At 36.6% G+C, this 26489-nt stretch overlaps 2 protein-coding genes and 3 pseudogenes across 4 annotated transcripts; 1 reads left to right on the forward strand and 4 right to left on the reverse strand.

Moving 5' to 3' along the window:
* Positions 1-208: 208 nt before the first annotated feature.
* LOC143566781 (potassium channel AKT1-like) lies at positions 209-6888 on the forward strand. 2 transcript variants are annotated; one of them, XM_077053387.1, is made up of 11 exons: positions 209-420; positions 3217-3582; positions 3667-3724; positions 3814-4131; positions 4209-4454; positions 4538-4636; positions 4730-4762; positions 4851-5036; positions 5136-5330; positions 5415-5490; positions 5955-6888. In XM_077053387.1, exons 1-11 carry the CDS (start codon positions 209-211, stop codon positions 6860-6862), a joined length of 2697 nt encoding a protein of 898 aa, XP_076909502.1. In that variant the 3' UTR covers positions 6863-6888. The 2 variants fall into 2 exon arrangements, with proteins under 2 accessions (XP_076909502.1, XP_076909501.1); XM_077053386.1 differs by lacking the exon at positions 4730-4762 and having other exon boundaries at positions 4806-5036.
* A 1360-nt stretch (positions 6889-8248) lies between these two features.
* LOC143566790 (receptor-like protein 51 pseudogene) lies at positions 8249-9555 on the reverse strand (annotated as a pseudogene).
* A 1688-nt stretch (positions 9556-11243) lies between these two features.
* LOC143566777 (uncharacterized) lies at positions 11244-14671 on the reverse strand. The gene is made up of 6 exons (XM_077053383.1): positions 14437-14671; positions 13584-13669; positions 13350-13496; positions 13154-13277; positions 12220-12503; positions 11244-11430 (listed from the first exon to the last, which is right to left on the reverse strand). The coding sequence occupies exons 1-6, from the start codon at positions 14666-14668 to the stop codon at positions 11338-11340; spliced, it is 966 nt and encodes a 321-aa protein (XP_076909498.1). The 5' UTR covers positions 14669-14671; the 3' UTR covers positions 11244-11337.
* Positions 14672-17463: 2792 nt separating this feature from the next.
* Positions 17464-20755, reverse strand: LOC143566791 (uncharacterized; annotated as a pseudogene). Its single transcript, XR_013141287.1, has 8 exons — positions 20132-20755; positions 19247-19384; positions 19090-19158; positions 18942-19013; positions 18180-18262; positions 17963-18094; positions 17612-17825; positions 17464-17517 (listed from the first exon to the last, which is right to left on the reverse strand). The product of XR_013141287.1 is annotated as an uncharacterized LOC143566791 (transcript).
* Positions 20756-24321: 3566 nt separating this feature from the next.
* On the reverse strand, positions 24322-26202 carry LOC143566792 (pentatricopeptide repeat-containing protein At2g44880 pseudogene; annotated as a pseudogene).
* Between the last annotated feature and the right edge of the window lie 287 nt (positions 26203-26489).

Here is a 26489-nt window from a genome sequence, read left to right on the forward strand (position 1 = left end):
AAATGGAAGAAGTTTTTGGAATCTTTCTCTAAAGCTATTTTTAAGAGAAAATAAAATAACACTAGGTAGGCCCTACCCACCCCACACACACATAGTCATGCATATACATACATCCATTGTGTACATACATAAGCATATATATAATATATATAGTAGTCGTTAGGCATAGAGAATTAAGTGAAGCTAATTGACCTCATTCTTCCGACTAATGGCGGAAATATTCGATACTCAATCAAAGAGAAACAAAAATGGCGTATTTAGGGTTTCAATGTGCGGCGGTGCAGAAGAACTTGAGCAGATGTCTAGAGACGGCAGTCAGTACAGTCTCACCACCGCTATCCTACCGTCTCTCGGTGCTCGTAGCAACCGCCGTGTTAAGCTTCGTAGTTTTATTATTTCTCCCTACGATCGCCGTTACAGGTATATATTATTATTATTATTATTATTATCACCGATAATTAGTTACGGACTTACTGTTACTAGAAGTTATTATGATGCCGTGTTATGATGTTCAATTGTTCGTATCCTAGGGCTAGCGGTGTAACGTCAATACAGGTATATATACCGGAATATTCTCACCGATAATTAGCTACTGGCTTACTGTGTAGATCTCCGTACGATCGCCGTTACAGGTGTGTGTGTGTGTGTATACCGGAATATTCTCGCCGATAGTTACTGACTTACTGCTACTAGAAGTTATTATGATGCCGTGTTATGATGTTCAATTGTTCGTATCCTAGGGTTAGCTAGCTAGCGGTGTAACGTCGTTACAGGTATATATACCGGAATATTCTCACCGATAATTATAGTTACTGACTTACTGTTACTAGAAGACGTTTATTATATCTCCGTACGATTATACTATATATACCGGATTAATTATTCTCACCGATAATTAGTTTCTGACTTAATGTTACCAAAAGAAGGAATGATCTGGTGTTATGATGTTCAATTGTTCATATCAGCGGTGTAACGTCGTGATTCGTTTAATGAGTTTAATGATTGATTACTCGTTAATTATGCTGCACATGTTGGCAGTTATTTTAAATTTTAATCCTTGAGCTGTGTACCTTTTATTATTTAAATATATTCTATATCATTCTGTTCATAGTCAATGGACGTATCTCATTTTGATTTGCATCATCATTGTGGCTGTGATTTTCTTCTGTAGTGTTAGGAGATTTTAGTTGTAGTCTATTTGTAAAAATCGATCTATGCGGCCTAGGGTGCCGAGGCGAGTTCCTTCAACTCGGCCAATATTACTAGGAATCTGTCAAACTCGGAGCAAGTCAGTCCTACTTGGACAACTCGGATTTTCACTGTTTTCAGTTTTCGCATATCTTTTAGCGATTTCCGTTGTTTTTCACAGACGAGAATTAAATTATTACTAAAACGAGATTTGATTTTGAAATATCCTTGTGTATATATGTGAAGATGCATCCTTTTAATTTATATTGATATTCACATATTTTTTGTTATAAATATTAGTTAACTTTTGATATTTAACATATATACAATTTTCTGAAAATCAATTTCTTTATAACTTACCTTGTTGGGGTTCGCCTAGGCCAATTACTCGCAAGTCCCCAATCAACCAACCTGACTGCGCCTATCAACTTCTGCAACCTCGACCATAATTAGAAGATATGAGATATGATTAGATTACGTTTCCTTTGTAATTATCCTAATTGTATTTCGATTAGGTTTCGTTTTGTAATTGTTGTTATTGTAGTTCTGTAGATAGTTGATTAGTGATATACAACGATATACATTGGTACAATACCTCAGGAATTTGATCAATAGCAATTGTAACTTTCTATGGATCTTCAATAGGGGTGTTCTTTGGGTTCGTTTTTCGGGTTTCGGGTTTTTCGGGTTGGGTTCTTTGGGTTTCAACGTTTTAAATTGTAACTTTCTATGGATCTTCAATAGGGGTGTTCTTTGGGTTCGTTTTTCGGGTTTCGGGTTTTTCGGGTTGGGTTCTTTGGGTTTCAACGTTTTAAATCTTAACCCGAAACCCAACCCAAATCTCCCATGGGTTTTTCGGGTTCGAGTTTTTTCGGGTTGGGTTAATCGGGTTTCGAGTATCCTAAAAAATGAAACAAAAAAACTTAAAAAACTTCAATGCCAAAATCAAAACAACACATTCTTATTTGCTCGTAACGCAAATAATCAAATAATAAACCAACATAACTTGACAAAGTTATAAACAATCCAAAAGAAGAGTAAAACTAAGTGATTAACTCGAACCATAATCGTCTTCAATCATACGTGATTTGGTTGTTCGATTATGGTTGCTGTTAGTAATAAACAGAAAATATAAATTAACAATAAAAAATCGATCCATAATAGTTGGAATGACAACAGTCAATTAGGTTCAGATCCTGATAACTTTAGTGGCTAACACAAAGCCTATTATACCTAAAAATATATTTAATTTCAAAACTAAAAGTTTATTCGGGTCTTTCGGGTTGACCCGAAACTTATAAATCAAACCCGAGACCAACCCGAATTACTTCGGTTCAGGTTCGGGTTAGTCTTTTCTCGGGTTCGGGTTTTTTGGGTCGGGTTAGTTTAGGTTTGGGTATGGGTTTTTTTGGGTTGGGTTTCGGGTTTCGGGTAAAAGTGACAGCCCTAATCTTCAATTTCATGCTTTCTGCTGCCTTTTGACTTATTGTATCTTCAATTATCTTTAGTCTTTACAACAGTTGACTTTACTAATCAATAGTTCCTTGTTTCTATCTCCTTGTAGTTGATTCCTATGGAGCAAGTAATTAATAATAATACTACTGATTTAACATTAGCCTAATTTGCAGGATTATAGGTCACACAGACAAGGAAAATAAATTTTAATAATCCAGCCTATAGTAATTCATACTTATAGTTTGACGGGTGACACTCCTAATTGTTACTTTCGTTTTCAAGAGCAATCTCAGTAGCATAATTATCATAGATTTATACGTGAATTTTACTTGATTTCGCTTGTATGTTTCTCCATTTTGTTAATAATCACCATGTTCATGCTTTCTGCTGTTGTTTTGACTTCTTGTATCTTCAATAATCTTTACAAGAGTTGACTTTAGCCTGGATGCATGTCAGTTCCATCTATAACTTAGATTATAGCGTATGGCATGATTATAAGTCACATAAACAATGAAGTTAACATATTTATGTTTACTTATGTTAAGTTTTACGAATATTAAACTCAATTTTCAGGGCATGGGAGACATATCTAGTAGTTTTGGTCCTGTATACCGCTTGGGTGTCCCCATTTGAATTTGGATTTCTTAAAAAACCGCGGCAGCCACTATCAATCATTGATAATGTTGTGAATGGATTCTTTGCAATTGATATTGTCCTTACATTCTTCTTAGCATACCTTGACAAAAGTACCTACCTTCTTGTGGATGACCGAAAGAAGATTGCTTGGAGATATACAAGCACTTGGCTGGTATTTGATGTCATTTCCACAATTCCTTCTGAGTTAGTTAGGAAATTATCAAATGGTGGCTTTCAAACCTATGGCTTATTTAACATGTGTCGACTCTGGCGATTGCGCAGAGTTAGTTCCTTATTTGCAAGGTACATTCTTTTAACATACACAATCTTGTTTGGTACAAATGTATAATTAATATCTTTGTTTTATGATCTATGTCCTTAAAACAGATTGGAGAAAGATAGGAACTTCAACTACTTTTGGGTCAGATGTGCCAAACTTATTGCTGTAAGTATCTGTTTTCTATTTAAAAAAATATATTATTTAGTTACTTTGTATAAAATTAACAAAACGATGTTATAACTTTATATTTGCAGGTTACCCTTTTTGCAGTGCATTGTGCCGGGTGCTTCTATTATTATCTTGCTGCTCATTACCCTAATCCAGGCAAGACTTGGATAGGGTACGGTAACGAGAATTTTGAGACGGAAAGTTTGTGGATTCGCTATGTGACATCGATGTATTGGTCAATTACAACTTTGACTACTGTTGGATATGGCGATTTACATGCTCAAAATAGAAGGGAGATGATATTTGTCATATGCTATATGCTTTTTAACCTTGGAATGACATCATATTTGATAGGTAACATGACCAACTTGGTTGTTCATGGAACCAGCAAAACTAGACAATTTGTAAGTACATTTGTTATCTTGTTTTGACACATCATTATGAGAATAAGAACTTGTAACTTATATTTTTTTTAAAATAAAGGGACACGATTCAAGCTGCTTCGAGTTTTGCACAGAGAAACCAGTTGCCTGCCTGTTTGCAAGATCAGATGCTTGCACATTTGTGCTTAAAATTCAGAACCGATTCAGAGGGACTTCAGCAACAAGAAAGTCTTGATTCCCTACCGAAAGCCATTCGATCAAGCATTTCTCATTTTCTGTTTTATTCACTTTTAGATAAGGCCTACTTGTTTCGTGGCGTGTCAAATGACTTGCTTTTTCAGCTGGTATGGTTCACTACATAATAATATTACACTTGTATCTTTGTAACTATGAATATTATGTAATTAACATGTAACCATGTCTAAAGGTTTCAGAAATGAAAGCCGAATACTTTCCTCCAGAGGAAGATGTCATTTTGCAGAATGAAGCACCAACCGATTTCTATGTTCTTGTTACAGGAGCAGTAGTGAGTCTTAAATTTCTTTATTTTATTTCTACTAGCCTAAAAGAGGTATTGCATTTATTATATGATGTTTGATGGTTAAATTTTTTTTATCAGGAACTTCTGCGCATAAACAATGGAGTCGAACAGGCAAGATTTTAGTCAAATATTTCGATTTTTTTTTTAAATTAAGATTTTAGTGTTACTGAAGAAAATGATGTCTAATGCCTACATACAGACTGTCGGAGAAGCTAAAGCCGGTGAACTTTGTGGTGAGATTGGAGTTCTTTGTTATAGACCACAACTCTTCACAGTTCGAACCAAACGGTTAAGTCAGTTACTTCGGTTGAACCGCACTACCTTTTTGAGCATAATTCAAGCCAATATTGGTGATGGGACCATTATCATGAACAACCTCCTCAAGGTTTGTAATTTGTATTATATACATCTACCAAAATTTAAAAAAAATAATCAAGATCAATAAATATAACCATGCTTATTTTTTACTGGTTAATGTAAACAGCATTTGAAGGAAATTAATGATCCAGTTATGGAGGGAGTTTTGTTGGAAACCGAGCATATGTTGGCTCGTGGTAGGATGGATTTGCCCTTGAGTTTATGCTTTGCTACTCTTCGGGGAGACGATCTTTTACTTCAGAAATTGTTGGAACGCGGTCTCGATGCTAATGAATCTGATAGCAATGGAAGAACAGCCTTGGTTAGTTTATTAAATTAAATTAGAAAAGATATTCTATACACTATACAGTTTACAAAACCATACATTTTTTTTGGTAACTTGCAGCACATAGCAGCATCACAAGGAAATATAAACTGTGTCCTGTTACTTCTAGATTATGGAGCTGATCCAAATAGTAGAGGTAATTGATTTACTTTAAGCAAACAATATATTTTATTTTCCAACGGTCAAATAGTCAATAGATCTGGTTTGACTTTAATATCTGAGAAACTAACCGACCAGAATAACGTAGTTTATGATTTCCCTCAAATCATTGCACGCCTCTTGCCACTCTTAATGTGACAAATTATTATTTTTAAGTCATAGGTATTATTTCTATTTTTACATCCACTTGTTAGTCAAATAATTTGAATTATTGAGTCATTGACACCGCATGGGCTTTTTTCTATTTTAAGTTTTTAAAGTCTTATTATGTGTGCATCATCATCCATGTTTTTATGATTACTCAATAACAGTTATGAACCTTTTAAAGTCAACTATTATAGTTTCCACGTTGCCATCAATCAGCTAGTCATTAAAATTTAACTGTACAAAATTTTAATTTTTTATTTATTTTTAATTTTATCTATCTTTTGATGTATACAGATTCAGAAGGTAGTGTTCCACTGTGGGAGGCCATACTAGGAAACCATGAACAAGTTATAACAATATTGAAAGATAACGGCGCGACATTATTATCCGGTGACGTGGGACAGTTTTCGTGCATTGCAGCCGAGCAAAACAAGTTAGACATACTTAAACAAATTATTAACCATGGTGGCAATGTAACGGTCCCAAAAACCAACGGCTCAACAGCCCTCCACGTTGCAGTTTGTGAAGGCAACATTGAGATGGTTAAGTTTCTGTTAGCCCAAGGAGCGGACATCGATAAACCAGACGACCATGGTTGGACCCCTAGAGACCTGGCTGTCCAACAAGGACACCATGACATTAGAAAACTGTTTTTATCCGTTAAGTCAACGGACAAAGACTACACTCAGTTGACCAAAACCGCGTCACTCATGCCATTTCAACGAGCTGAGTCACGACACGTTCAGTTCATTGGGAGGTTTAAAAGCGACCCCATGTTGATCCGACCCGGACATGGACATGGACATGGAAATGGGGACGAGAGTCATTGGAGTCAGCCTCGTCAAAGACGAAGGGTGAATAACTTTCATAACTCTTTGTTTGGGATAATGTCAAACAGTGAGAAAAACGTTGACTTGGTCTCTCCTAGGATGGTTCAGTTTGGGAAAGAGAAGAACTGTCGGGTGGCCGTTAGTTGTCCTAAGAAAGGGGATGTCGTCGGGAAGCTTGTTCTTTTGCCGCAAAGCTTCCAAGAGTTGTTGGATATCGGTGTTAGAAAGTTTGGTTTCTTGGCGTCGAAGGATGTGAACATGGAGGGAGCTGAGATTGATGAGATTGAGTTGATTCGAGATGGTGATCACTTGGTTTTTGATGGTGATGATGTCCCAAATGATCAACAAGTAGATGGTCAGAATCCAAGATAACACTTGGTTTGTTGATCAACTTTGTTTTATTTGTTAAATTATATAACAAAATACAATGCAAGTATAAATATATCAAATCTCTACACCATATTATGGGGAAAATATTAAAAAAAAAGCCTAAAAAATGTTCATGTTATTTTGATTCTTTACTTACAAATCTATTTGACTATGACAAAATCTACTTGGCTAAAGCCAATGGACTCGGGTAGTGATGCAAGGGTGTGAGTTCCTGGTTAAGAATCAAGTCGTTTTCCAATGCAAGCGGCAGCCACTAGAAACGTGTTAAAAAGGGTCCACGGGCTTGAACCCTAACGCTGTAGACATTCTGACGATCAAGTCAGTCGAGGCATATCTATGACTATATAGACGAATAGAGAAGGCGTGAAGAGCATAACATGGTGGTGGACTGGTGGTGTTTTGGAGTCAACATATTTGTATGGGTCCTCGCCGTGTAGCTTAGTTGGTTAAGGGGGCGTAAGACTTGAAACAATAACCTAGAGGTCGTGGGTTAGAAATCGATCCTAAGCGCCAATCGCCTTGTTGAGTGAGGGTGGTTTACCTCTCACGTGATGGGCCTGGGACGGTCTGGCGTAGGTTGGTTGGCGTGTCCGGAACAACACGTTTTGAAACAGTATATTTGTATGAGCTTGTTTGGGCTTTATTCTTGACGGTCTAGGCGTGACTCGGGCTTATGAAAGTTGGGTTATTTGGGTTGGGTCTAACATGTTAGTTTTGGTTGTCCAATATAAGAGTATCTCATCATGTATTGAAGTTGATTTTAAACCAAGTTCTCACCACCTATAAACAAATCATTGCATGTTAATTTATGTTGATGTAAATCTCTACATATTATCATGGCATATAGCCGGTGTATTTTTTCCAAGGCTTCCCAACACATACTACACATTAGGACTAGCAAACGGGTCGGGTCGCAGGCCAGAATGGGTTATAATCGAAACGGGCCGCTTCAAAAAATGTCTGTTTGGTCATGTGTCAATGGGTTTTGACCTTTAGGATTAGAACGGTTTCGGGTCAAAATATGTTTGTTTAAAAAGTTTTTTTTTTTAAACTACTTTACATACCGACGCTGGTTATGCGCTATATCTAATCCCTATCCATTAGAAAAAAACTAGTAACGGTGTTAGGGAGATGGTTCCATATTGTCCACAAAAGGCCAAAACATCATCATTACTACATATAAAGTGTAACATCATTACTATACATAAAGTGTACTTAATAATCTTGATGTAGACACAATCAACACAACATTAATGTAATCTTCTAGTTAAAACAACCCATACCATCATATGATTTCTTTTTTATATGTCAATCTCTGATAATAAATCATAATAACATTTCAGTGGTATACCCTGCATTTCACATCTTCACCAAATGAATAAAACAAATATCAATAACCAATCTCTAATCTAATAACTAACCTAACAGCAGCAGCAACAACATCTACCACCACACTTCGACAAAATAACCAAGAAAATAATCAAAAACACCACAGCCGAAAGCCCAATCGCGACGCCAAGCACCACCTTATTCGGCCCATCACCACCACCACTTTTCTTTTTTTCACCACCATCATCATCATAATCCCCACTACTCAAATCATCAGCCGACGACGCCGGCTCATCGGCCGCAGGCGGGGGCAAAATCGGCAATCCATGTTTATCACATTTCGCAATCCCAAGCTTCAAACTTTTCAACACAGATGTATGATTATAACACAAATTATCATTCCCATTAACCTTAAACACTTGAAGTTGTCTAATAAATGACACATTAAATGGCATAACTCCATGAAAATTATTATTCCCAAGATTTAAATACTTTAAACTCTTCATTTCAGATATGGATCTGGGTATAGTCCCATTCAGCTGATTTGAACTCAGATCCAAGTGGGTCAGTCTTGTCATACCGGATATGGATCCGGGTATTGACCCGGATAAAGAATTGGATGATAAAGATAGGTTTTGGAGGGAAATCAAGTCACCAAATGAAGTGGGTATTTCTCCAATTAACTGATTTGATGATAAATTAAGGATCTTTAAGGTATCCAAGAGTGTTAGTGAAGTGGGTATGGTTCCGTTAAGGTTATTATTGGATAAATCCATGTGGGTGAGTTTTGGGTTCCAGTGTTTTGGGATGAGGCCAGTGAGGTTGGTGTTGGAGAGGGTAATATTGTCTAAAGATTTCATGTTTGAGGTGATGACGTGGACGCCGGAGGATTTGATGTTGTCGCCGGAGATGGTGAGTCCGGTGAGGTTGGTGAAGCGGCTGAGGAAGACTCCGGTGAGGTGTTGGAGGGAGTTGGTGGAGGTGAAGGTTTTGAGGTGGGTGGTGAGGGTGGATGGGAAGTGGACTATGCTGACGTGGCAGTTGGTGAAGGTGAGGGTGGAGAGGGTGGAGAGAGTGGTGGTGGAGAGGGTTAAGTCGGCGGAGCAGTTGGTGAGGTGGAGGGTGGTGAGGTGTCGGAATGGGGTGGTGGTGTCACATGTGGTGGTGGTTGGGTTGGTGCATGGGTCATGGGTGGTGGGGATGTAGAGGGAGTGGAGGGCTGCTAGTTGTTTTGGGTCTAGAGTGGTGGTGGTGGTGGTGGTGAGGTGGAGGAGTATGAGTATGAGTATGAGTATGAGTATGAGGAGGACAGTGGTGGTTGTGGTGGTGGTGAGGTTCATGGTGGTAAGTGTGTGAGAGTGTGTGTGGATTGGAAATGGAAAGTGGTGTTTGGGGGGTGGAGGAATCAAGGAAAGAAAAGATGGTCATAAAGATATATGAGTAAACTAGTAAAGTGTGTATAGTTAGTTACCAATTTTACCCTTGTGTGATCATTATTATCAACTTCCAACTTCATTTAAACACTTACAAGTTGCAACTTCATTTAATTGTGAACAAACTACACATTAAACCTTTGTATCATATTTGTATAAGGGAGGACATGTATCTCAAAAAGCTTAGGTATTGTTTGTTTTGAAAAGGTAAAATGTTAGTGGTCTACGAATTACATCTTTAGACATCTGTAGATGAAGATGTGGACCAAACTTTTGGTGGTGGTGTACGAACTGTGAGTGAGTGGTGGTGGACGATTGGTGGTAGATGATGGTGGTAGGCGGTGAACGATGGTGGGTGGTGGTGGTGATGGTGATGAATAGTGGGTGTTGGTAGGATGTGAAGAAGTGTGAAGAAGCTGGATATTAGATTATTTTTTAAGACCATAAAAGCAGTTTTCAGATTCTTCTTTTTTTTTAAAACAAACCGTCTTCAGAAGCTTATGTTTGCGCGCCTGCAGATATAAACCCATTGTAGATCTTTTAAGTGAAAACAAACATAACCTAAGTAAACATGTAGTAAGTATACGTGGCTTCAAGCCCATGTGATAGACTTTTTCACTTAACCAAATTATATTTATTTTAACTTAAATTTAAAAAATGCAAAAAAAAAAGAAAGTTTTATGATATTTGTGGGTAGGTACAATCAGTGATTTTGTATTTTGTGGGTACTTGAGGGTAGAAATGAAATGACATTGGAGGATTAGCCGGTGGATAGGTAACACCCATGAGTACCCCTTACCCCCTAATATTCGTAAACTTAAAAATGAAAATCATATCCAGTTGAATTGTGCGCGCAATGGTAAGGTCTATAGAGGGTGAAATGTTTGTAGGCCATAAACCTATCCCAGGAGATAGAAAGACAGTTTACAGGAAGATCCCGACTTTGATAATGATATGCGGACATGCATGAATGTAGCATTATAGTGCGAATCTAAGCAGCCAAGACAATAGCCGCATGAAACGTACTAGCAATGTAACACTAGTAGAGTGTCAAGTGTCAATAGCCGAAACAAGGCAAGAAAGTATAATACTAATAGTTAAAACATTAGAACATTATACGAAAACAACAATAGAAGTTACATGTAAAGGCAATCATAGACAAACTTAACAGTCGATAAGTAGATATCAAGTATTCAAGTTCATAAAGTACGCTTAATTTTTTTTAATACCGTCACGTTTTGATGTTTAGGTTACATGTGAGAGGAAAACTTAATCAGATTAATATATTATTGATTGTTGATAAGAGATGCTAGGTTTAAAAAAATGCATAACCCATGTGTTAACAAGGAACACTTTACGATTAAGCGTGTTTGGAGGTTAGTGTTTTCACAATATGATCTTTTAATACTTTATTCTTCAACCAATTAACACAAATAATAAAAACTAGTAAGCAATTTACCATCACAATTCACATACACACACACACCAGCAAGAATAGAGTAGAAAATAGTTGATTCCAATATACTTTCCTTCAAAGAGACTGAATATATAATATAAGTTTTATGAAGAAAGAGAAATGTGATGGGTACAAAACGTAATTTAAAAACAAGAAAGTTGTCACCCATGTGAATGTAGTTATAATTCTTTCTGCATATATCTACACAACATCAAACCAAACCAATTGTTAGTATCATGTTACAAAAGCTTTAGCATCTTGAGGCGCTCCATATGCTCCGGATCCAGTTTTGGAGGAGTGTAACACCCTTGAAGATCCTCCACTACATACTCCTACATAATAATATTTATCATCATACATTTTGAACATTGTTTGTATTGTTTCTCACCATGAAAAATGAAAAGTCAACACGTCCGAGGGCGTGTTTGTGTTTGTTCATTCAATTTTAACCGAACACGAACGTATTTTCTTTCTTGTTCATGTCCGGTCATTAAGAAAACGAACATGTTAATGCGCGTTTATGTTCGTTCGCTAAGAAACTAAATGAACAGTTACTACGACGACAACGATGACAACAACCATACCCAGTAAAATCCCGTGAATACCAAGGCTATTATATTAGTAAAGGTCTAGGGAGGGTGGAATGTAGGCAGACTGTACCCTATTCCAAAGGATAGAGAGGTTGCTTCCAAAGAGACCCAGCTCTAAAAACTCTAAACAGAAAGTTCATGAACATACACGTGCATTTATGAACATACACGAACGCCATTCGAAGTCTAATTATTTTAAAATTTTATAAAATTGCATAGTTAACGAATATAAACACACGGACTTAAATAGCCGAACTGTTCACTGAACATAAACGAACGCCATTCGAAGTCTAATACATGATAAATTATTTTTAAAATTTATAGAAATTATATAGTTAAATGGGTTAAACGAACATAAACACACAAAAATAAATAAACATAAACGAGCGTTCACGAACATAAATGAACAAACGAAACATGTGTTCATGTTCGTTCGTTTATTAAATAAATGAACATAACCGAACTGTTCACTGAGGGTTCGGTTCGTTTGAAGGCATGTGATAACATGGTCAAAGTAACTAAAAGCATTACCTGGGTAAGTTCTCTTTTGGTAAGGATGTGGTAATGTCTCTGCCAGATTCTTTGAATGGCCATGGTGGCAGCGAGAAAGCCATATGCAATACCAAGAATTGCAAATATGACAACAAAGACTATAACCAGAGCAAAACATGCCTCCATAGATGCTGGGAAACAGTCCAACACTCCCCAGCCATAGCAACAGTTGTGGCAGCCAGCCATTCGTGGATCGTTGCTCAAGGAAGAACAGTGTAATATTATCCCGAAAAATCCCAGCAACACAAAGAACACAAGCACCCCTGTCAAACAAAAATAAGATCAATGAGAACATATCATACTTGCAGCTTGAGTGGGCCACGATACATTAACATATACTGCAATGATACAGGTGCTTGATACCGATGTATGTCAAGATTTAATGTGTAGCGTGCATGTGATTAAAAAAAGATTACTGTTCATGCATCAGATGCAGGATACAAAAACGTACTTGAAGCAAATCAAAACGATAAAAGGAAGTCATTACATGTACATTAAATATATGGGATAAACACTCAGAACTTAAGTTTCACATGTTCTTGCTTGTATTTTTAGGGTTTTTTAATGGAACATACTAATGCACTTTTTCACTAGTCCCGGTTTAGAAATTGTACTTTTTGAATATGGTTTTGTGTGCTGTTTGGCGATCTTGTAACCAAAATTGTATTACATATATAAAATGTTAAAATCTATGTATAAAACTGATGTAAATATATACAGGATTAAATTTGAATCATTCTCTAGAAGAGCTCTTTAACAGTAGAAAATTAATTAAACAAACACTTTTTCAAGATCATTATTAAAAACTGCACCATAATGTTAAGTGGCAAGTGATGATCAGAAAATCATTGAAGAATTATTATCAAAACTAAATTATTTATCTTCTGTGGTATGATATACAGTGTAAACTTACCTATACAATAGTAGAACGGAATAGGGTGCCTCGACAATATACGATCCCAACTGTCATTAAATGAATCTCTGAAAGACCCGTCTTTGTCAGCAAGATATGCTAGACCTCCCATCATTCCAATCACCTGTTCAATAAAATATTTTAACCACTCAGAAGTTGGTGAAGTAACACAAGAAGTGAAGGTCGAATACGCAACTGTTTGTACGGCCAAAAACACAAGACAAACATCTCTGGCGACAAATAATCTGAATTTTATTTTGCGCCACGAATTTTCTTCTAGTTCAACAACTTGTAGATGAAACTGAGCTTTGCAAGTTGTGCAATGTGAAAAGGCATGTCCTTCCTGTTAAGATTAGCGGGGTTACATAAAGGTGTGAAAAGTAGTAAATCATACAGTCCTTATCAAACAATACAAAGAGTAAATCCTCACCTTGACAGACCGCCAATGATCAAGGCATGATCGATGCACAAACTGCTGCGTGCCTTTGCACATACATGGTGATATCAGATCATCATCTGCAGAACAGAAAAAAGCATATAATTGATCAAATTTTCAACCCTGTACACACTATTCTAAAAGTATAACTGCATTGCAACACTAATTATTCAATTATTCCAATTGATGTAACCAAACAACATTCAGAATGAACTGAAAGCAACAATCACTAAGAAGCATTGAAAGTAATATATCTAGGGCTGCAAACGAACCAAGCCGAACCAAACAAGGCCTTGTTCATGTTTGTCTATTAAGCTCTTATCGGTCAAGTGAACGGTTCACGAACACAAGTGAATGAATACAAATGAACACAAACAATGTTTTATTGATTTGGCTAACATTCATTTTCATATGTTAATTTTACATATACCCAAATAGTTTAATACTCATAAACTTTTTTGTTATCTACTTAATAACTTTGCCTAAACCTATACAATAAGACTAGAAAATTCATTAAAAATTATTTAAAACCATAATAAACAAACATAAACAAACAAACACTAGCGAACATAAACCAACACAAACGAACACAATTGAACAACAAGCATAGCCTCAATTCATGTCCGTTCACTTATTAAACGAACGCACATAGCTGAACAATTCACCAACAGCTCGCCGAACGTTCCGATTCGCTTACAGCCTTAACTCGTATTGTCACACTAATTATTCCAATTCCAATAGATATAACCAAACACCATTTAGAACATACCGAAAGCAACTAACTAACTATCACTAAGAAGCATAATAATAAAAGTAATAATATACATTACTAGAAGTAACAGATCACCTTCCTCTCCGTCGCATTCGAAGCAAATTCGACAAGTAGCAATCGAACCGCCTTCAACATCATCATCCTCATCATGTACATCTTTGATCTCACTAGAACTCGCATTAACAACAGCCAGCAGTGGTTGTGAAGGTGATTGAGAGTCAGCGTTATGCTGAGTATTCGGAAGCAGAGGATCGGAATCGCTAGGGCCTTCCAAAGCCCTAGCTTCCAGCTGCAATTCGCCGTTCATTTAACTAATATATTGATAACCACAAACCCTAGGATAATAATTAAACAAACAAAATTATAAAGGATCGTGAACAATATAGATAATAAGAGATGAAGAATTGAGAATTGATTGATTGATCTGTAAAATGTTAATTAATTTACCTGAAATACAAATACGCGTAAAGAAATTAAGATATTGTGGAAGAAACGTCGTCAACTGACCGAACCGAACCGAACCGAACCGAACCGAACCGGATGATGATTTTGGACATGGCACGTGGTGCAGCGTATGTATGGTATCTATGCTATTCTATCCACTCAGCTAAGCTAAGCTAAGCTAAGCTAAGCTAAGCTGAACCGGGTCCAGTCCACTCACTCTGCTTAAGTTAAGTTAAACTATGGGCCTGCTTGGTTTTAGTTTATAACACTTTGGTAATGTGTCATTCAGAGGGTTGTTCAAACCGTTTGTCGCTCGAACTTACTCGCCACTCGTTTGGAATTTACTTGAAAAATGCTCGCCCGTTTTTCGCTCGATTGTAAACCAGCCGCTCCGCTCGGTTTGGTTTGTAAACGAGCCAAGCAACGAGCAAAGGCCCGCTTGGTTCGGTTCGACTCGAATATTTTTAATTCATTTTTATATATTTATATACTCAAAAATATATTTTTTGTTTTAATAATTATGTTGAATTTTGAAAAACTGAATATTGAATATCTTTTACTTATTGAATATTTTCTAGTATTTTAAATATAAAAAATAATTATATTTAGTTTTCAATATTTTAATATTAAAGATAATTATAAAAATAAGTTATATATTTGTGCATATATATTTATATAAATAATTATTTTTTAATTATTAATTGTTTTATTACATTATATCCAACTTTAAACTTTAATTTATCAAAAATTACAAGCTTCTAATAGTTTTTCTAAAAACTACTAATTTATTTTCATGCACATATTCAACTTCAAACTTGTTTCTTGTAAAAGAATTTAAAGGGAAAAAAGAAAAAAAAAGTAATGCTTCGAACTCGCTTGACACCGCTCGAAATATGCTCAAAAAATACTCGGTTCAATTTTGGCTCAGTTCGATGTTGGCTCGGTTCGATTTTGAGCCGCTCTGCTCGGTTCGATTTGAAACGAGCCAAGCAACGAGCAAGCCCTTGCTCGGTTCGGCTTGGCTCGGCTCGTGAACATCCCCAATTGTGTTGCTACAATTTTTTCTGAGTGGTGCGGGTTAGATACAGGTGAAAAAAGAAAACCAAATCCGAACCGGACTCGAAAAAAAAATCCTGAATCGGTTTTCTTATACTCGGGTTTTTACTACCCAAACCCGTACCCGACCCTACCTGTATGGTATGGATAGGGCATCCATTTCAGTACAAAAACTCATACCTGGAACCATACTCAATTTGTACCCGATAATACCCAAAAACTGGAACCGGTTCCATACACGGAGCCGAGTTTTTCAAATACCCGATCTATACCCTAAATTACCCGAAAAATACCCCAAAAAAGTGCAGCCCCTTAAAAAAACTCAATCTATACCCGATAATAGGGTATTCAAATACCCGGTTCCATACCCCACCCGAACTTGATGCATAGAGTATGTTTTTTAGAGATAAAACCCGGACCTGAACCCTACCCGGGTATTGCCAATATCCGATTTTCCAATACCCGGTCATACCCTACCTGGTTCCATACCCGAAACCGGGTATTAGAAAAACCATGATTTGTGCACCTCTAGTACCATTGTCCACGGTTTGGTTTGGTTCGGTTCGGATTCAATTAATTTTTTAGTTTTCGGTTTGGGTAATACCCAAAATAAAGTTTTGGCATAAACTTTTAATTAAAAATACATGGAATCGAGATTATAAATACACGAAATGTGATGGTATAAAACATGAAATACATGAAATAAAGATATAAAAACTAGAACTAGAAATATATGAAAATATAAATAGTTTGGTTCGATTTGCTAAATTTCAGTAATGGATGATGCCAAAAATAATCGATAACCGCTTTTTGGTTAATTTCGTCGTCGGTTAATTTTGGTTCGGTTTCGTTGGCTTTCGGTACGGTCATTGCTCACCCATACTAGTCGGGGTATGGTGCTTGGATTTTGCTAGCATAATTCAGTTGATTGAGATTCATACGGTTCGATTTTATAAAAACTACTAACTAAATTGTCAAAACTGAACTGTTAAACCGAAACTAACCGATTCAACCAACCCACGAACCCAACCAATTTAGTGGTTTTTTTCTTCGAAATCACAGTTAAACAGCTCAACTTAATTCTTGTCAAGACCGATTGAACCAGACCATAAACACTTCTACTAACTAGTTATAACATGTAAGAAAACCCAAACACATCCTTTGCCAATCCAAAGGACAATATTGACAAGAAGTATATGATAATGATATGTAGAAAACTGACTTGTTTTTGTACTAGTGTACCTTTAAAGTATTTTGAATGAATGGTTATTATAAGTCATTATTTTACATCTTCAAGAGTATACACTCGTTCGGTTTTGAGGTCCGGATATGTGGCTAGACTTTAGCCTTATAACGTGACGAGTGAAGTTCGTTAGCAATGATCGCAACAAACCATCCTCTCAAGCACATAGATCATAGATTCATAGATGGTTGGATAACTTGGTTGGCGTCAAAAAATCTCCATAATGCGCGTAACACATGTGATTATAATATCATTTCATTTTCAAGTAAAATGTGATTATAACTTTATAATACATGTGATGTGTATTTTCAGTATTTGCTTACATTGTTTCTATCTTCAAACTTTAAGCAAGCAAAAAATCATACACACTCGTCCAACAAAAACTCCTCGAGCCAAATAAGAACCTCGTTCCGCTTCATTCGATAATTCACACGACAAACAAACATATGCAAAGGTTAGAAACAGTAAATAATTTTATATCTAAAACATTGTAAATATAAAACTTACCATTATGAAACTTTTTGTTCTACCAGGATCATTGTAACGAGCCAATAAACAGCCGTCTTTCGGTTTTAGACCATCAGAAAGAACACTAGACCTCAGTAATTTCTCTTTTTCATAAACAATATCCTCGGTTGGTTTACCGCTGAATTTTAAAACAGCTGCAAATCCTCCTTGAACACTTCTTATGCTCACATTTTCTTTGTTGGGATTTTGTAAACTGGAGAATAATAATAATAATAATAATAATAATAATAGTAGTAGTAGTAGTAGTAGTAATAATAATAAACCTTAGGTTATTAATAGTAATATGAATAATATAATAATATTTGTTTGACTAAAGTGATTGAAGTTGACCTATTTATGTCTTTTTCAGATGGAAGAACGATTTGGATGGACATTTTCGACATCTCGGGATCGAATGCTTGAGTGAAAACTGGTGTTGTCATTGGTATCTTTTCCTCCCTTGAGTTCTTCCCAAATATGTACCTGAAAAGTGTGTATGGTGTATATTAGAATGGTCAAACCAATGTTTGACCAGGAGTTTAATGTCTTAAATGAACTAAAAACTCACCCAGCTACATCATTAAATCCTGTATTTCCAGCAAGCTTGTCACTTTGTGTTTCAACTATTACGAAGGGGTCGTATTTTCGTACCTGGATAAGTGCTTTTGATTAATGTGATTGATCATCACAATATTATTTTGAATTAGCAAAACCTAGGGGTGCGCATGGCTCGGGTTGGTTTTGGGCTACAATTGAATCAAAAATTGAAACTTCGGTTAGCGGTTTCGGTTGTGTCATTTGAACTTGAAATTTTGGGTTGTAAAAAAAATTGGCCCAAAAAAAAAAGAATTCAGGCCTAAATCATTTTGTTAATTAATAACTAATTGATTATTATACATTTGGTTAAAAATATTTGAGTTACATATATATTAAATTCTTTATATTACTTTAAATAAAAAATTAAAAAAGAAAAGTTATAAATTCGGTTCGGTTTTCTGCAGTTTCTAATACATGTAAAACCAAAACCGAACCGTGAGTTCTGTTTTCACAAAAAAACACAAAACCAAAGCATCGGTTTTTGTTTCAGTTAAGTTTTTTCGGTTTCATGCACACCCAAGCAAAACTTAGGGGGTGTTTGGGATTGCTTATTTTCACCAACTTATAACTTATAAACTTTTTGAAAAGTAATAAGGTGTTTGAGATTGCTTATATTGTGAGAGGAAAAGTTCCATAAGTTACACTTTTGTAACTTATTAACTTAATAAAAAGTTATGAGGAGGTAAAATAAGGAATCCCAAACACCCCCTTAGTCTTAAAAGTACTAACAAACCTCATAAGTTGCAGTTCTTTTAAGTATCTGATATTTGGGTGTTTCAAGATCAGGAGTCTTGTATATCCTCAGCTGAAAAAAAAATGTTACACACAACTAAATCTATAAACATATGATTAACCAAACAGTAAACATTGTAACTAAATACCTGTTTTATTAAGTCCATGAGAGCTTCTGAAGAGAAGTACTCATTGTTCTTTATAGAATCCCAATAATCCTATGAAAGTGATAGTAAAAAAGAAGTTAATAACCAAATGTTGCGAAGATTACACGCAATTTAAATTAGGGGCGATAAGTGCGTGCACCACATGACTGGAAAACTTTCCGTTTTCGGGGTTTATGCCCATAACTGAAGTGCCTGTGAAGACCAAAACTGGCTTCCATGGTAAAAGAGAGAACGTCATTTCCATTGTCCACCTTGTAGTTATTTCATATGTTCCTGTCTATTAATAAAAGATGAGAACCTAGTGGAAATGCTTGATGAAAAAACCGAAAAAACTGATCTAAAACCGAGAAACCAAAAAATCCCGACCGGAACAAAAACTGATGGTTTTGGTTTTATTTTTCCGTAAAATCCGAACTTACGGTTCAGTTTTGGTTTTGCAAGAAATAAAACCGAAAAAAACGAACTGAACTGAATTTATATCTCTTCATTTTTTACTCTATACTTTTTGTAACTTGAAGAATTTTTATATTAAGTAACTCAAATATTTTAGCCCTAACTATTCAAGCTCAAATGGCTAAACCAAAATAACCGTAACCGAACCAAACACAAACCGAAAGCGAACGGTTTTCAAAAATTCAAAAACCAAAATTTCGGTTTTTGGTTCGGTTTAGCCTAAAACCGACCCAAATCGAACCGTGCATACCCCTACCTAGTACCATACATACACATGTATTCTTGTCTAGCCAAACAAAGTGATTTTGTCATCTGCTTACCTCATATAAAAAAGGCATTGAAAATGAAATAACTTTTTTTAAGGATAAGAAAAATGGTATTGATAATAGTATAAAAAAATTATAATTAAGCGCAGCTTGTTGCCCGCTTACCTGCCACTTCATTGTAAATCGTTTGGATATTTTTTTAATATAAACCTAGTGCTTTTATTCAAAAAAAAAAAAATTAAGTTGTTAAAAGTTATAAAAAAAGCAGGTAAAATATTCTTATAAAAATTAACCAAAACAACTACCTGTCTGACCCAATGAAGCTGAAACTTAGGAGAAAACAGCAACTTCAACAATGCAATATTGAACAAGTATCCACTTATACTATCATAACTCGTAATCGGGTCCCAAAACTTGACCCGTTAGTCGTAAGCGGTCTGATCAATGCCTTGATCATCAAACAAGTGTGGAAGGTCCTCATACAAGAAATCCACTAATCTTTCAACATCAACTTTTGAAGATTTTGGTGGAACTTGTTCTACTAAACTCACTCTAATACAACTTTTGTTAATATTATTATTAATATTATCCACTAGACTTCTGTTTCTTGATTGTTTGATGAACAAAAGAGTGTTCTGTGGTGGTTTAAGGTTCCAGTGAGGAGTGTAGTTGCCGGAAACTGGCTGGATAATAGTGCCTGAGAGATGTGTGGTGGCCATTTTTTTGTGTTATGGTTCACAGCCACAGAACAAACTCACAAAGGCACAAACTAACTTTTGAAAGTATTTGTGGCGGACAAGTGATGTACAGGTGGCATATCTTTTAACCAGTTAAGTCAAATGGGCCTGATCTATAATAGTTGTTTAGAAAAGATTGGGCCTGGTTTAGTGGGCTTTCAGTTTGTGTTTGTTTTTATTATCTAAACTGTTTACTTTCAGGGCGTAAATGAGCTGAGTCGAGCCGAGCCCGAGCTCGTTAAGGCTTGAACTCGGCTCGTTTTAGTTTAAGAGGCTCAAGCGCGGCTTGTTTAGAGCTCTACTTTAGAGCCAGAGCTTGGCTCGTGAGTTGTTTCTCAAGCTCAAGCTCAGCTCGGGCTCGGTTCGTTAATTATTTAATTATATACTTTTATAACTATTTACATCTATATTTATATTCTATGTTGCACGAAAACGCCTAGCATGGTTGAGTCCCCGTCCCGGGGACAGCCTGGGGACGGATACGCCGGTGAAACGCCGCTGAAACGTTTCCCGGCCGATTCTAAAATTCAGGGACGGCTTGTAAAACGTCTCCAGGCTTGGGTACTGCTTAATCAAAGTTTCAGAAACGTTTCCTTTGAAAGGACAAAGGACAAAATTGACGTTTTGGCGCCGGTGATATGGTTTTGCCGGAAAACCATTGAGAAAGAGGAAGAAAGAAAGGAGGTTGCAGAAGAAGAAAGAAGAAACGAGGCTGGGTTTAGGGTTAAATAATTATAAGTTTAGTATTTAACCCTTGATATTTTTATTTGTTTGCATTTAGTCCCTAAAATTTATTAACTTTTACATAAAAAAATTAAAAAGTGTTAGATTAGGTTATACTTTTAACATTTAACTCTCTCTATTTTGAAGTTTGTTTAATATATATCTATTTTTTTTAAAAATTTTGCCGTACCCGTTTCTTGGATTTTTGATTTTTGCCGTTTCCCGTACCCGTAACGTCCCCGTATCCTAGTCCCGTACCCGTTCCCGTGCTACTTAGTTTATATTTATAATTTTTATGTATAAAATCATATATATTACTTAATTATGTTTATTAGAATTGCATTCATAATAATAGTTATTATATAAATATATTAAATAAAAATCATACAAATAAAAAGCTCGTTTAGGCTTGCAAGCCGGCTCGAGCTTGTTTATTGAATGAGCCTCTGTAAAAGCTCGAGATCGGTCTTGAGCTCGTTTAAACTCGGCTTGATTTGAGTATTTAACGAGCCAATCTCGAGTAGCTCACAAGCGGCTTGGCTCGCATACACCCCTAACTTTGAATAAATATTTTCTCAAGTCAACTGTCAACATACATATTCATAATAACATTTTTTTAAGAGTTACTGTAAAATTATCAAGCTATTCATAAGAATTTTTTTTCAAAGAAATCTTGAATAGTTTTTATCCAAAGACTGTTATTATTATTATTATTATTATTATTATTATTATTATATTGATTTGTAATCATAAGTCATGACTAATGCATTAATCATGATAAATTGATAATTATATTTTTTTAAAATGACTAAAAGTTACAACTTACAACCATATGCCAATATGCCATTAAGTCATCAATCAATCAATCATGCCCAGTAAAATCCCATCGACAGCAAAGCTATAAGTAGGGTCTGGGGAGGGTGGGATGTAGGCACACCGTACCTTTATCCAAAGGAATAAAGAGGTGGCTTCCAGAGAGACCCTCGACTCTAAGTACATGTGTATGAAGCAAAATAAAGGAAATCAAAGTTTAACAGTTATATAAAAACTACTACTAATTAAAATAATATTAATAATAAGATCACAGTTTAACAGCTATATAAAAGCTAATAATAATTATAATAATAATAATATATGTAAGGGAAATACCATTATGGTATGTGACCTAAATAAGTTAAGTCTAAGCCCTAAGGAATTCAATTCTCTCTAAAAATCCTTAACTTTAATTCTACTTCTCCACGAATTCCTATCCTCAACCATGTCCTCGGAGAGGTTTAGGTCTATCAAATCCTGCCTAATCCTCTCATCCCAAGTCAATTTCGGTCGTCCTCTACCCCTCCTCCCCTCTATAGTAATGTTTTCTACGGATCTAACAGGATTCGTCGTCTGTCTTCTCTTTACATGTCCAAACCATCTCAATCTCCACTCTCTTATCTTGTCTGCTATGTTCGCCACCCCTAATCTCTCGCGAAACACAACGTTTCTTATTCGGTCTAGCCTTGTGTGCCCACACATCCAACGTAGCATTCTCATTTCTGCTACCTCCATCTTCCGCACTTGTGCCTTCTTGATGGCCCAACAATCTGTTCCATATAGCATTGCAGGTCTAACTGCCACCCTATAGAATTTTCCCTTTAGTTTAGTCGGGAAACTCTTGTCGCACAATATACCTGTGGCTGCTTTCCATCTACACCATCCTACCTGAACTCGGTGGGTCACATCACTGTCTAATTCCCCATCGCTCTGTACAAAAGATCCTAAATACTTGAACTTCGTTACCTGCGGGACCACCTGCCCTTCAATTGTGATCTGTGCGTCTTCATTGTCGTTTATCCCACCAAAATCACAGTGGAGGTACTCCGTCTTAGATCGGCTAATCTTTAAACCTTTTGTCTCTAAGGTTGTTCGCCACTCCTCAAGCCTCATGTTTAGATCTTGTTTTTTCTCATCAAGTAACACAATATCGTCTGCGAACATCATGCACCACGGGAGAGTCCCCTTAATCGACTTTGACAACTCATCCAAGACTACTGCAAAAAGAAACGGGCTCAACGCTGACCCCTGGTGAAGACCTACCTCTACAGGAAAGAAATAAGTATCCCCCACTGGCGCACGGACACTTGTTTCACTCCTGGTATACATATCCATAATTATCTCTATGTATTTCCTGGCCACTCTTCTACCCTCCAAGCACTCCCAGAGCACCTGTCGTGGCACACTGTCGTAGGCCTTTTCTAGGTCAATAAACACCATATGTAGATCACGCTTCTTCTCCCTATACTTTTCCATTAATCTTCTTATAAGGTGTATTGCCTCTGTGGTGGAACGCCCCGGCATGAAGCCAAATTAGTTGACCGTAACCTGAGTTTCTCGTCTAAGTCTACCCTCAATCACTCTTTCTCATAGCTTCATAGTATGACTTAGTAGTTTGATTCCTCGGTAGTTACCACAACATTGGGCGTCTCCTTTGTTCTTATAAATAGGAACTACAACGCTGCTCCTCCACTGGTCTGGCATCTTACCTGATTTGAGAATACTATTGAACAGAGTAGTTAACCACATGACTCCTTCCTCCCCCAGACACTTCCACACCTCGATGGGTATGTTGTCTGGGCCAACCGCCTTAGACCTTCCCATCCTCCTAAGTGCATCCTTCACCTCTTCTCGTGTGATCCGTCGGCAGTAGCAGTTATTCGATTGTTATCGTTGAAAGTTTGTGTTGTCATGTTCTTCTTGGTAAGCTCTCCCATTGTTAAAAAGATTGTGGAAGTAGGTTTGCCATCTTAGCTTGATGTCCTGCTCCTTGACCGGTACATGCCCATCTGTATCCTTTATGAACTTCACCGGTCCTAGATCTTGCCTTCTACGCTCCCTGGCTTTGGCAATCTTAAACATAGCATGTTCCCCCTCTTTTGTTTCTAGACTTTCATACATCCGTTTAAAGGCCGCCTTCTTTGCTTCCGCCACTGCCTTCTTCGCCTCTATCTTGGCCGTTTAAAGTCAATAATAAGAAGGCCGCCTCCATTAAGTCATGACTAATGTAAATCAAACATGATTTCTTTCTTCATATGAATCAATAACACCTCCAACATTGACTTTATAGTTGACCACTGAGGGTGAAACCTATCTCCTGAAGCAAATCCCCACACTTGACCACCAACCTCAACAAGACTGCAACCAACTTCTTTTCTAGCATTCTTCTTATTATTATTACTTCTCATAACACCCAACACTTCTTCCACATCAACCCATCTTCTATCTTGTGCATATAAATTCCTCAATGTAATATAATTCCCATCATTATGAACACCCTTTTCATAATTTTTGTTCAAAATCCTCTCGGCCCGTTTAACATCCTTAGCGTAACCACACGCAGATAAAACCGAACTTAATATAATATCGTTAACTTCATAAGGCATATCATCCATAATCTGTTCCGCTTCATCCAAACACCCTGCTCGCCCCAAAAGATCGATCATGCAACCATAATGTTCGATTTTTGGAACGATACCAAAATCTTGCATTGATTTGAACCATCTTTCACCTTCTTCCACTAGACCACTATGGTTACAAGCTGTTAAAACCGCAGTCATGGTTATCTCATTCGGCTTGACTTTGCTTTTTGTCATATCTAGAAACACATTTATCGCTTCGTTTCCATATCCGTTAACAGCTAAACCATGTATCAAAGCATTCCATGTGGCCGTTTCCTTTGTTGTCATTGAATCAAATACTTTTCGGGCTTTTGTAAATTCGCCACATTTAGCATACATATCGACTAATGCGGTGCATACATTTGTTGCTCTATTCATCTTCTTTCTTATAATGAATTCATGAACCCAATTACCCAAATCCAAAGTTCCTAAATCCGCAATCGCAGGAAGAACACTAACAATGGTCACATTATCAGGCTCAAGTGATGCCTCAAGTTGTAGTTTTTGAAATAACTTTAACGCCTCATTCGGTTGTTTATTCTGGTAATATCCTTTAATCATTGCATTCCAAGAGACTAAATTATTATACGGCATTGAATCGAAAAGAGTCCTAGCCATGAACACATTACCATGTCTACAATAACCATCAACCATACTCGTCCACGACACAACATTCTTTTCCAGCATCTCATTAAACAAACCACTAGCACAACTCATATCTCCCACCTTCACATACGCATCAATCATCGCATTAAACGCAGCCGTATCCTTCTTATCCATCCGGTCAAACCACATTCTCGCATTCCCCATCTCCCCACGCTTCGCGTACCCGCAAACTAACGCAGTCCACGAAACCGGACTTCTCTCAGGCATTTCATCAAACACCTTCTGTGCACACTCCATTAACCCCAATTTTGTATACATATCCACCAACGATGTCGATACATATAAATCGTGCTCAAATCCTTCCTTAACTACATGATCATGCACTTGCTGACCTCCCAACACATCCAATTTTAACCCACAAGCCTTAGACAATGTCAAAAATGTATACCCATCAGGTTTAAATTCAAAACCATTAAAACCATCAAAACCAATATTTCTTCTTAATTCTTTATACAAACCCACACATTCTTGAAATTGGTTGATACCCAGATGAGCTTTCATCATGATGTTGCAAATAAAGGTGTCATCTTTCACAGGCATTTGGTCGAACACTTGGTGGGCATGTTGAATTAGACGAGTTGCATTGTCAGATGACGTGGCGGCAATGGATGAAAACGTGGCGATGAATTTGGCGGCAAGGTTTTGATTGTTGAAGAGATGGTTTCGAAGCATGAAAGCTTGGATTTGAAGAAGATGGTGTTTGGTGGTGGTTTTGTGTTGTAAAAGATATAAACATGTTCGCTCTGTTGTGCTCCATAAGCTTTGCAATTGTGTTTTATTGCTCATTACACTAATGCTTTGTGAGTTGTGACCCATTGATGGTGCACCATGTAGACGACTAGATATAGCCGAGTAGTGCAAGTGAACTGTTTGACGAAAAGTTCGTTTATTTAATGAAGGAAAATTTGATTTTAAAAATCTCAATCTTTTTGTACACATCTGAAAATAACCAGCTCCTAACTTTCACACTAATTGTTTTTATTAAATCTCCGTTAAAAAAAAGTTAACGCTGTTAGGTTTTTGTTTTTTTTTTCCAAATTTCAAATATATGTATTTAGGGTTTTTGATCGTAATGAGTATACGAGTCGGCTGATGTGAAACTT

Source organism: Bidens hawaiensis, unplaced genomic scaffold (assembly GCF_021521415.1).
Source record: "Bidens hawaiensis isolate Kalapana, Puna unplaced genomic scaffold, B.hawaiensis_p1.1 tig00023051_1, whole genome shotgun sequence".
In the NCBI taxonomy this organism is placed as follows: Eukaryota; Viridiplantae; Streptophyta; class Magnoliopsida; order Asterales; family Asteraceae; genus Bidens; species Bidens hawaiensis.